This window comes from Notothenia rossii, assembly GCF_949606895.1.
Source record: "Notothenia rossii genome assembly, chromosome: 10".
NCBI lineage: Eukaryota > Metazoa > Chordata > Actinopteri > Perciformes > Nototheniidae > Notothenia > Notothenia rossii.
In genome coordinates, this window is record NC_136908.1 from 49,429,323 (window position 1) to 49,441,567 (window position 12,245).

At 40.5% G+C, this 12,245-nt stretch overlaps 2 protein-coding genes across 3 annotated transcripts; both read left to right on the top strand.

Moving 5' to 3' along the window:
- The first annotated feature begins 414 nt into the window (after positions 1–414).
- On the top strand, positions 415–7,231 carry LOC307022259 (fibroblast growth factor 6-like). 2 transcript variants are annotated; one of them, XM_079654958.1, is made up of 4 exons: positions 415–1,287; positions 1,774–1,877; positions 3,801–4,026; positions 5,513–7,231. In XM_079654958.1, the coding sequence occupies exons 1-3, from the start codon at positions 945–947 to the stop codon at positions 3,975–3,977; spliced, it is 624 nt and encodes a 207-aa protein (XP_079511084.1). In that variant the 5' UTR covers positions 415–944; the 3' UTR covers positions 3,978–4,026; positions 5,513–7,231. The 2 variants fall into 2 exon arrangements, with proteins under 2 accessions (XP_079511084.1, XP_079511085.1); XM_079654959.1 differs by having other exon boundaries at positions 416–1,287; positions 5,603–7,231.
- Positions 7,232–8,086: 855 nt separating this feature from the next.
- Positions 8,087–11,542, top strand: fgf23 (fibroblast growth factor 23). Its single transcript, XM_079655402.1, has 3 exons — positions 8,087–8,571; positions 8,663–8,766; positions 9,443–11,542. The coding sequence occupies exons 1-3, from the start codon at positions 8,337–8,339 to the stop codon at positions 9,905–9,907; spliced, it is 804 nt and encodes a 267-aa protein (XP_079511528.1). The 5' UTR covers positions 8,087–8,336; the 3' UTR covers positions 9,908–11,542.
- Positions 11,543–12,245: the final 703 nt, after the last annotated feature.

Here is a 12,245-nt window from a genome sequence, read left to right on the forward strand (position 1 = left end):
TTACATCCCCATTTTGAATAAAGGGTTGCAACTCACAATTATTTTCACTGACAGTCTGAAACTATATTTGATCTAAGAAATTGGCCCCCAGAAATATGAAATGTCCGTTGCGGTCCTATGTTTCCCCCTCATTTGCTCAATGGCGATAACAAGTCTGGGCTACCTACACCTTAACTAAATCCTTATATGTTAGCTTATTGTATAGTTATTGATCCGTTTTTTTAATGACCTGGTTGATGACAAATAGATTGTTGTTTAAAACATGTCCAACTTAGACAAAGTCCATAGCCTATGAATGATGTCATTTTAATTCTCATTGAACAGTTCCATTATTGCTCCTGCTTAAACGTGTCGTTTATTTAATAAGGTTTGATAGTTCTGGGTTTTGAGGTGACTCTAAGAGTTGGAACTCGGCCACACTGATAAGGGCTTTATTTTGAAAAGCACCTAAGGAAAAGCTTCTTCCCGTTCTCTCTGGCTTGCTTCACGCTGATGTGAAGGTGCAGCACCCCCTCATCATTCCTATCAGAAGTGCTGCTGCTGCTGCTGGGGTCCTGTAACTCTCTCTCTCTCTCTCTCTCCCTCCTCCTCCCATCTCATACTTTTGATGGGGGGTGTAGCAGTGAAGTCACAGTGATGTCATTTTAGGATGTGAGAGTCTGTGGGCAAGGTGATCTGGTTTTGCGGTGAGTGGTGTCCCTTCCACGACCAGCGTTGCCTGTACAGAGGCGCGGAGCGGCGAAAGATGATCATCGCCACCGGCACCAATTCAAGCTCCGACGCGCTCTGTCCCTCTCCTCCTGCTCAGATCTCGGGCTATGGAGCCCTGATCTGCCTTGATCCCAAAATAAGCCTTTACCACCACCATGCCAAAGGACAACAAATAAGAAGAGTTGCATTTTTAGGGCAGGTAACTTTGACCACGTGCCCCAAAGGTGAACTGGATGGCCATTGCGCAAAGGTGCCTCTACAGCATGTCCAGCTGGGCCAGGACGCACTGGACGCTGCCAGCAGTTCTTGTACTGTGGACTTCTCTCTTGGGGATCGTTTCATCCTATCCGATTCCGAGCAGGACTAATGCCACTTTAATGGAAAAGAAGTGGGAGACGCTCTTCTCCCGCTCCTACCTGGGTATAGCCGGGGGGAAATCAGAGCTGAACTGGGAGAGTGACTATTTACAGGGCATCAAAAGAGTGCGGCGACTGTACTGCAACGTGGGCATTGGGTTTCACCTGCAGGTGCTCCCGGATGGCAGGATAAGCGGTGCACACAATGAGAACCAATACAGTGAGTTGCATCCGGGCGAAGCACTGGACCCGAAATAAGAGTGTAACCTTATGCGCATGCTGTGCGAAAGTTAGAGCGGGTCGCTTGTCTTGCATGATATTTAATAAGACGTGTCGGCATGGTTGAAAGTTTCCGAAAGCAAAAACAGTGTACTGAGCCTCACATCCGTGCAGTGCGAAATATCCTCCCAAGCCAAAAACATGACAGGAATGCCTGGACCCGGTTTAGACGCTAACTTATTTTTACCCTGTGTCCCGCTGCAGCAGGACACACACACACTCAACACGCTGTAAACTACACTCACAGGGCATTATGGTGTTTAATCTGCGAATAGGTGGATATTAATTGAGCAGAGAGCATCATCCAGTCGCAATGCACCTGCAAGGTTACACCCATCACTGCTGCAGAGGCCACTTCCATTCCACTTTGTCCCCAGGCGCAGCGTCACACTCTGTCTTTGCTTCCCTAACAGTATGTTTCCTTTAGGTCTAATAGAGATCTCCACGGTGGACCGAGGAGTGATCAGCATGTTCGGGGTGCGGAGTGAGCTGTTTGTCGCAATGAACAGCAGGGGAAGGTTATACGGAACGGTACGTTTGTGCGCAACTCACCACACATCCTGCTCAGTGTAAGATGAGTTCACGGAGCTGCTGCATCCCCGGGTTTATGAGCGCTGTTGTGTTATTAATATGCTCTGATGATAGGGAGGGCTTCTGTCAGTGGGGGAAGAAGGACTCAGATATTTTACTTAGGCCAAAGTAGCAATACCACAGTGGGAAAATACTCTGTTATAAGCCCTGCAGTCACATTCAGTTAACTCAACTAAAGTGCCAAAAGTAAAAGTACTCAAGCAGAATTTGAAAATAATAATCTGTGCATTAATGTATTTATTACTTGAATGTTCTAGCTGGTAAAGGCTAAGTACTTTATTTACTGCTTGGTAGCTTCTCAGATATATGTTCTTATATTAACCTACACTGAAAAAACTGAAATGTTGACTTTAGTTAAATGTTTTATGTCAACAGATTTCACATAACTGTATTAGGTAAGTTGAAAGCAATAATATCAAGTACAAATATTAGGTTCAACTTAATATGATTGCTTTCAACTAACCTAATAGCATGATATTTGTTAACATAATATATTTAATTAAAGTCAACATTTCAGTTTTCAAAACATCCTGTAGTTTTTGTTGAAAAATATACAATATCTGCCCCCCAACTGTACTGGAGTAGAAGTAGCTGAAAATGAAAATATTCAAGTGACAAACAAGCACTTCAAAATCGTACAATCGTACTTTAGTAAATGTACTTAGTAACTTCCCACCCCTTAGTAAAAATAGCAATAAGGAAAAAGTACTTTTATACAAGTAAAGGTCATGCACTTAACACTGTTTAAATAAAAATACAGAAGCGCTACTAACAAAATATATTTGTTATGTCAAAAGTACTCATTATGCAGTGACACCAGTGCTTATACAGTACATATACATACATATATATATATATATATATATATATATATATATATATATATATATATATGTATATTGAATGTTGTTACTGATGCGGTAGCATGCAAGAACCATTTCTAAGTATACTTAGAAATGGTCCACAATGCTTTGCAAATAACAGTTAAGAGCTGTATTACATAAAAACAGTATGTTAATGTTGAAAATTTGCTGTAAATTAACAGTAAAGGCTTACAGTGTATAGTTTAGCTCATTTACACACTTTTGGTATTTTGATTTTTAAAGCATTATACAATGATGTGTTTGTTAAGTAAAATCCTAATCTGCCAAGTCATTCAGATAAAGGTAGTCGAGTAAAATGTGTAATATTTTACTCTGGCTTGTAGCGAAACTAATGTATCTCTGACTGTATACAGTACAGTATAAAAGTATAAATACAGTTTACAGTGTATTATGATATGCAACTGTCCTTTTGATTTGTAGTGAGAAGGAATGTATTCATCTTTTATTTAAAAGAGAAGAATGTAAAGGAGCAAGTTAACTTACTTTAAGGTATGCAAAGTATTGTAGAACAACTCATATATCTTGTTTGCACTAAAGTACAAATTCAACAATACTCAGCCCTAGTATTATGGTTGTAATAAGGGATACACAACTTTATTTATTTTGTCCAAACATGGTTAATGTATGGACTTGAATGTGTTGACTTCTATTCTATAATGTGTCCCTGATTTGTACATATTGTTATTTTAGTAATCACTTACTAAGTGGCATTAATCTTTTTAAATCAGAGAGATTATTTAAATGTACGCAAATGGGTAGTTCTATAGACAGTCTACCTGGGATTATTTCATGAGTTATGAGAGCAAAAGCAGGAGGTGGGTATCTTTTGCAACAACATACCACCTCCTCCAGTTTCCTGCTTTGTAGGCCGGCTGTTTGCCAAAGCAAAGGTCACGTTAAAACCTTGCATATGTTGTGAGGATCACCCTGTGTCTGCCATGAGATTTATTGACCCCCTCTCTCTTCTTGGCATTTTTAGAGAGTCTTCGTGGACGAGTGCAAGTTCAAGGAGACGTTGCTGCCCAACAACTACAACGCCTATGAGTCTTTTGTTTACAAGGGCTTCTACATCGCCCTCAGCAAGCATGGCCGCGCAAAGAGAGGCAACAAGGCCACCACCGCCATGACCGTCACACATTTCCTCCCGCGACTATGAGAGGCACTGGCAATAACTCAATAATTTGCACATGTGGATGTTCTTCCAGGTAATAAGAAATGCATAGTCATGATATACACACACTGATGGACTGCGAAAGATAACACATATATTTATTCTGTTTATATATCTGTATATTTGGATAGCTATCTTTGTATATGTACTGTGCTGCTTATTGTTTTTATGGACGGGGAGAGTTGAAGCCTTTGCCTGTCTCACTTTACCTTGGTGCTTGCTGTAACTGAAGTACGTGTCACTTCCTTTTTGGAGATGGAGGATGAGCTATATCCTGTGCTTTTAAAGAGTGAAATTAATACTTTTTATTACCTCAAAGAACCACTTTACTAGATTAAGGGATGCATGGAGTTCTGCTCAAATATCTGCTAAGTTTATGATTTCTTTCAAACCTTTTGAGCGCTTGATGGCTCCCTGCTCGATTATTGATGTCCGGCAGAGGGAGAAACTTAAATGCACTACCTTTGCTGCACGATTTAAAGGTGCCTTGGTGTTCCCACTTGTGGCCCCCTTAAACTTGCATGTAAGAGACACCCGCCGGAGTCAGAAATAGGGCTGACACTCCGGAGAGGGCCTCAGAAGGGGCGGGGGGAGGTTGACTATCTCTGGTTTCTTTTCTTTTCTGTAATTAGATCGATTAAGTAATCTACAGTCTGTGGTTGATACCAGAGCGCGCTCAGCCATGGAGAGTGGCACCAGGCCATAAGTTTGACTGTGTGGCATTGCCAGCTAATAAACAGGGTGGAATACATATCTATCCAAGCATGGAGGACATTTTTGTTTGGACCTGGCTTGCACAAGAATAGACTGAAATGGTAAATTGCAAGCGCACAGTAGAACTGTACCTGCAAATTGTCCTGAACTGAGCTCCTACAGTAAAGCGGGTTGCTGTTTTTTGAATCGCAAAGCTTAAGCTGCTGCTGAAAATGATGTCTAATGTCCATGAAACCAATGAAAAACAATGTAAATAGTTGCTAGTGAAAAAGAAGAATTCAGGAGCTTTTTGACGCTGCTTGTGTCGCAGTTGCCTGAACGAGGCAAAAAGAGTTCAGGTTGCACAGTTAGCCATCGATGATGGTGCCTGAATGTTTCGGTGAGAATCCTTCCCTCGTTTGTTTCTTTGAATTGATCTCTGTGTGTGCGTGCCCTGGGCCATTTCCCAATTCACTTGACGGTGTGCTCTGCAGCAGCACTGCAGTGGCAGCGAGGTGTTTGGAGCTGGAGACAGACAGTTGAAATTCAATTATGGATGAGTCAATCGTGTCTCCTCCGAAGGACTAAAGGACAGTGCAGTGGATGCACGCTAAAAGAAAAGTCATAATTTATATTTTTTGTTTGATTTTATAAATACGAGGCATAAAACATGTTCATAGAAGCGCCTTTCCATATATAAAGGGTATTATTTATTTAAGTATTGGTATGCAAGCTGGCATTTTGTTTAAAGCTCAAGATGTATCATGTTTATTGCCATTACAGTTTACATGTTCCAAGGGGTCTTTTCTTTCTTCTCTCACTTTCAGAGAATCTTAAAGTGTGCATCCACGCCTGACTTTCTGCAGCTGTTGACTTGAAAACCTGAATTTGCTGCTTCCATCTGTTCTTGTGTCCAGAGAGGAAGCAGGACTATTTAAATCCAGGAAAGACGAATGTGCGGGTGCCGGCCCGCTGTCTTTGTTGTTCGTTAAACTTCCTGCAGGAATGTGGATCTGCCAGGATGACAGGCATCTTCCCACATACCTGAGCGCCCCCTCCCCTCTCTGTCACTCCGCACCACCCACCTCTGCTCGTCCCTTAAACCCTCACCCACTGCGGACAGGGACCTTGGGATTCCAGCTGTAACCCAGGAGCTTCCTCCTCTCCTTTCAGCCTTTTTTAGTTCAAGGTCAGAGTCATGGACCAGCCTTGGCCCCAACCCCAGTGGCCGGGGGTGTTCGGCTATATGGGTCGTACTGTTTCCATGAAATAGGAATTTGAAGTATCCTTTTCACGCAGGAAAGACTTTATTTTAATTAATTGAAGTAATACAGAAGAGTTGCTCTTCCACTAACCATGGATATATCCTACAGTTCTTCTGAAACAACCCTTCTCGATTTATAGAGCCCCGCCTCTTTAAAATGCAGCTTCACCACATGCTGCCCCCTCCCCTTTTCTTGGTACTTTTGTCAGAGTATTTTTGGGATGGGGACATCTGCAGAGTTAATGCAGTGTGTGAGCAGCAGGCAGAGAGCAGAGTCATGCAGGACCTCACCTCTCCTGCTGCAGGACGGCCCCCCCCCCAGCCATCCTCAGGGCGTGCCCTCTGCTGCTGACTCCCTTCATCCCCAGAATCACCTGCTGCTCAACTGTCTATGACGCACAGATCAATTCATAACAGTATTTTTCTAACAGATAAATCTCTTTTTGTTCTGAGGACTTTTTTTGTGCTAATGGCAAGGCTACCGAGAGGGCAGATTTACCAGGAGCCTTCTTAAAAAAACAAACTTGTTGCTGCTGTAGATGAGGCTGCATGAAATACCACGGATAGATATTTCTTGCTGGAAGTAAATTGTCGTTATTGACTGGAGTAGTAAGACAAACAACAATATGTGTGTCAGCATTGTCAGAGGAAGCTGTGGAAGTGAACTTTGCGCATGCACAGCAATGAGCACTTCTCTGGTCGCATCACAATCAAGGATGTCTGACATCTGTAGCAGCACCTTACTTGAGTACATACGGCAAAGAGTTTTCTCACATTTTTCTGTCAAGAAATAGAGCTGGATCCCTAGAAGAGTGAACGTCTGTGTCTAAAACAAAAAGCTCACATTTCAGCTTTGACCAAAAAATGTTATCAACATTTCTCTGTCGTCTTTTTTTCTTTTTCCACAGCTAATCATAGATCAAATTTGAATTAAAGAGGAGGTATATCTTTTTTAATTGATGTTAAATGTACTATAAGCATGCCCGAGCCCCAAACTTAAATAGGGGTGTGTGCTTCATGTGTTTTCTTTAAACTCCTGCTCTAAAAGGGAGTCTCCACTCTATTCCTCTCATCTCTGTTCTCATATACCTCACCCTCTGCCTTAGTTTTGGTTTGCTGATGACTGTAAATTAAGAGGAAACAAACTTCATTTATTTGTTTCTGAAAACAGACAATGCTAAGTAAGGATATTAAAGTTTTTCCTTTTATTTTTGTACGTATGTGCTGTGCACAGCAGTCTACTGTATTCCTGAGATAACAATAAAAGTTTTTTTTTTAACTGGTTGCTGGTAAAGTGTCGTTTTCTCCCTTGGATCAGTTGAACTGTGGTCTAAGCGTGTATTTATGAGTGGTGGAGGAAGTACTCAGATATATTGCTTGAGTAAAAGTAGCACAGTATAGAAATACTTAGGAGTAAATATACAAAAATTAGATATCTATTAGTTTAACTGTATAGCCCATTTACCTGTGGGAAAGATACAAGTTTTTTAAGTTTTGTTTTGATTGAATTGCATTTGGAGTTTAAGTCCTCAATTAAAAATAACTTTCTATTTTTGAGAGAAGCTGTTGAAAACAAGATCAGGAGTATTCAGTATACTGATATAAAGTTGAATGTGTCCTATGCTGAAACTACAGCATCCAAAAATAGTTAAGTCAGTCAAATGTAACTCCCAGAGTCTCAAAGTAAAAGCTGTACTGGTTAAGGGAGTGACTCCCTCTGCTGGTGGAATGGTGTGTACATGTTAAGGCAGGTGCGTAAAAGCAGCAAACTGAACTTCACAATATAACTAAACGGGCAGTCCAGTAAACGAAACTGTTTTTCTTTTTAAATATAATACTCGAAAAATTTGTAATTCATCAAGAATACTGGGGGCTGCACCAATTGGATACCTGAATCTGACCTATACACATCTAACTAACATTATATGTTATTCCTGATTTAATAAAGAAAACCTTTTTTCTGCATTAATGTCATTCATTTTTCTTTCTTTTTTTAAATGTATTCTTTCTTGCACTTTGTTTTTATTTTTTCTTGTTTACACTGCTCAATGCACAATGTTTCCAGTCTTAACAAAAAAAATACAGCCAATGGACAATTATGGAATATTCTTAGGATAAGGATTAAGGTGGATGAGTCAAGACGTGTCACCAAAAATAAGAGTCCAGTCTGACCAAGAGCATCGGGATAAACAGAGGTGGAAGTGGCCCTTCCGCTGCAGCACACCCGCACATCTGCTTTGGGGGCGAGTTTCTTTTTTTTTACGCAAAGGATGTGAGCAGGAGTGGCACTCGGTGGGCTTTAAATAGGAACTGTCTCCAAACTTTGGGACAACAGAGCATCTGAAAACTTCCAGCAGTCGCAGTGGAAAGCGCCGGTTTGCTCCAGGATGGACGTTAACAGGAGACTTGGGATAAAGGATGCTGTGCTGGCGCTTTTACTCGCCGTATTCCAGGGATTTCCTCTCGGGGAAACTGCCCCGAATCCTTCACCGTTGGTTGGATCCAACTGGGGGAACCCGAGGAGATATATCCACCTGCAGACATCCACAGAGCTCAACAACTTCTACTTGGAGATCAGATTGGATGGCACTGTGCGCAGGACTACAGTGAGGAGCTCATATAGTAAGTCCCAGTATTTCTATTTTCTTTGCAATGAGGCGATATGAAGTTCTATCTGTAAAAGCTAATACTCACTAACTTTTACTTCCTGCAGGTGTGATTTTACTGAAATCTGAGACCAGAGAGCGCATTGCCATATTTGGCGTCAAAAGTAGCCGTTACCTGTGTATGGATCTGGAGGGCAACCCATTCAGCTCGGTAAGACAAATATTACTTTCACTTTAATTTCTGTTAAAAATCAACCTTCTACTAAATATGTATTTTTAAATACTTCTAACTTTTGAATTTTCACGCATCGTTTTTAACATCGCTCATTAGGAGTTTAATTGTACGCACAAACGTATACTGCAACTATAGAATATTTAACCATCAAATCATTTGATTATTTTTGATAAGCCTCTTTTGATCCAAGTATTGTTATTTTTCATTAAATCGATCATATACACATTTTGGTTAATACTTGGTAACATTAACAACGTTAGGTTTAGGCATCTTTTTCAACACGTCTTGCTCTGCAGTTACGCACAATTTGTACTCCAATTATAATTTACGCATGGGTTTATTCATTGGATTTCTTCTGCTATGGAGAGTTAAAGCAGCCTACCGAACAAGCAGAGAGGATACTCAATGGATTTGAAAATCATTTCATCCCAAATGATTTTCAAAACTTCTATTTGCCACATTTTTTGACAGAAATAGCCAATCTAGTTAAATAATAGTACAGTAAAGTTAAATAGAGTAGCCAATTTCGGAGACTTTACTGAATCAAACAGATTCCATGATCTGACAAAACTGTCCGTATTATCTTGCATTTATTAAAAATAACATATGCCTTCGCTGTTTCATGTTCTCCCCCTCTGCTCCTGTCTTACAGCCCACTTGCCTCAGGGACGACTGTCTGTTCAACCACAGGCTTCTGGAGAACAACCGGGATGTGTACTTCTCCAGCCGGACCGGCATCCTCTTCAACCTGGAGGGCTCCCGGCAGGTGTTCGCGGCGGGGCAGAACCTCCCGCAGACCGCCCTCTTCCTGCCCAAGATGAACACGGTGCCGCTGGAGCGCCTGCTGCTGCATCGGGAGAAGAGGAACCAGGTGGTGGACCCCTCCGACCCGCACAACGTCTACCTCGGTCAGACCGAGGAGGGCTCGGACTCTCGGGCAGTTCCGGAGGAGGACGCCGATCTAGAGGTGGAGTTGGAGGTAGAGGTGGAGGTGGAAGTCGGAGATGATGGGCGCAACGTGTCCCGGGAGAACCCGCTGGCTCCATCCACCCACGACCCCTGGAACGTGCACTCGTCCAACCCGGCCAGCCCTCGCAGCACCGGGATCATGGGCTGACTTTTGTGGTGACTGACATGGATATGTTTACCAAGTTAGACCAAGTTGCAGTGATTTGCAGCCCCTTTTGCACAACTTGTGTTACAACTCAACAATTTGAGATCACAGAAGAACAACAAGTTCAATCTATAATAAGGCGTTACATTGATTCATTTCATAAATAATTAGTTTTTTGTACATCCACACAAGCAAAATTATAAAACAAATATTGCTTCATTTTACAACTGAGAAACGAAATCTTATTTTTGTGCCAAGATCCAAAATCCTTTCCCATCCAGAGCCATTACAGTAATGGAGCTATAGCTAAGATGACACTTGGTCGTACAAATGTATTGGAATTTCCTAAATACAGTTTGGCTGGCCTTAAGACGATTTATTTTAGCGTGGATCTAATAGTTTACCAAAGCAAACTTATAGTTTAATAATCACAGTCGGCATGCATTTCTTAAAGACTCTTTTCAATAGGTTTTTACAGCTGGTCTGAGGAGCCCACACTTGGCAGTGACATGATGTTATATCAAGACAGGAGCCTATCATAGCCCACCTCTGGAGGACTGAAGGCCCTGTCTACTGAGGCATGATTTTAAATCAAATATATATACATTAATATACATAAGAGTTTAATTTACTAGAGTTAATGTTAAGTTTTGCCTTTATTTTAAAGTATTACGTTTACTGAATTGGACAAGACATAGATTTGATGTTTGTATATTGTCAGATTTGAATTTAAACAGCCATTCAAACATCTTTTTAAACTATAGACAACTACAGTACTTGTTTTGTAAATGTTTCTGTATTTGTACAATCTAATTCATGACTTGAACGGATATTACGACAAGGTAAAAATCCTTTACAGAGCATTCATCTTGAAGCACACCTAAACTCCTGCTGTGTGATTTTTACAGGTGCTGGGCACCACCGGCAAACACTTAAACCAGTCCCAAAGAGTATTTATTTATTTAATTCCATTCCTTTATTGTTATTTATGGTATTTATGAGGATGCTTTACAATTGAAATGTACATACAAGAAAACATGGTTTGTCTTTGAATGTATGGGTTAGAGTTGTGGACGTAGTGTTTTGGACAAAATAAACTAAAGGAAACATGTATGGTGTTGTGTGTTATTTAGGCAAATGTATAAGGATTTGTCTTAGTGTTCTAATTTGGCAAAAACCTGTGCTGTCGGACAGGAAGTACTGAATGATAAGCAGGTTTAACATTGAGCCAGTTACTCAGCATTTCCACTCATTATAGCTGGAAATCCTGCACTTTAATTAGCATACAGGTACATGAGTCAGTTCACTCTAAAAACACTGTGACGATCTTACTCTCTTTTTAACTTGTTACCCATTAACTAGGATAACAAAGTGGTTTCAATCCTGTCATCTGGCACTAACTATATAGCTGCAGCATATTGAAGCTCTTTCAGAATACACATCTGTAATGGACGTTAAAGTTCATCATGGTGACTCCAGTAAAGCGGTGGCTTTTTCCCGTCTCTAAAGATGAGAAAATGAACTAAATCAGCTGTTTAAAGATACGATTGAAGCCACTAGGCCTTTTCTCCTCCCAGTGGTGGAAGATGATCCATTTTTATCTGAGTACAAGTAACAGGCAACCACAAAGTGAAAATACTGCATTCAAAAGTACAAACGTAAAAGTAGTCATATTGCAGAATGACCTAATTCATATCATTATATATCCTATTATTGAATTAGTTGGAGCTCGTTTTTTTTTACCACTGGTAAGTGAAATGGTTCATTCCTTATATGATGTAATAAGAATAAGAGCTACCTTTATCAGCTGCAACATTAAAGTGATGTAAACATGATAACATCACACATTATAATCCAGTAATAATACATGATTTTGAAAAAGGCCATTCTGTATCATGGGGACTTTTGAAGTTGGTACTGGTTCAAATTAATTGATTATTTTACAGACTTTGAATGCAGGACCTTTACTTATTGTACTATTTTAACTTAAGTAACATATCTGAATTCTTCTTCCACCACTGACAATAATAATGAAAAAGCAATCTAGAAAGAGTCCACTTTCCTCTATTTCATCTTCTGTAATGCATTAGTTATTCCTTTAGGTTTATTTCAAGTCTTCAGTTTTAAGATGTTAGCTTTTGGCATTAGTATAAATAGATTGGATTTTCTTTGAAATATTGAGGCCATGACCGACAGCGAAGCACAAAGCATTCAGAGGGGATCAAAAAGGGACTCTAAAAATAGAAAGACTAAAAACAACCATTGAACGACAAAGAGTTGGACGGATTTCATATATTTGAGTGATATGTGCATCCTGTATTATTTATCAGACTCGACAAAG

Bases quoted from the DNA above. Each gene is read 5' to 3' on its own strand.
- fgf23 (XM_079655402.1), top strand. From the start codon at position 8,337: ATGGACGTTAACAGGAGACTTGGGATAAAGGATGCTGTGCTGGCGCTT. The intron at 8,572-8,662 runs GTAAGTCCCAGT...TACTTCCTGCAG, and splicing joins TACAGTGAGGAGCTCATATA to GTGTGATTTTACTGAAATCT. The intron at 8,767-9,442 runs GTAAGACAAATA...CCTGTCTTACAG, and splicing joins AGGGCAACCCATTCAGCTCG to CCCACTTGCCTCAGGGACGA.
- LOC307022259 (XM_079654958.1), top strand. From the start codon at position 945: ATGGCCATTGCGCAAAGGTGCCTCTACAGCATGTCCAGCTGGGCCAGG. The intron at 1,288-1,773 runs GTGAGTTGCATC...TGTTTCCTTTAG, and splicing joins ACACAATGAGAACCAATACA to GTCTAATAGAGATCTCCACG. The intron at 1,878-3,800 runs GTACGTTTGTGC...TGGCATTTTTAG, and splicing joins GGGGAAGGTTATACGGAACG to AGAGTCTTCGTGGACGAGTG.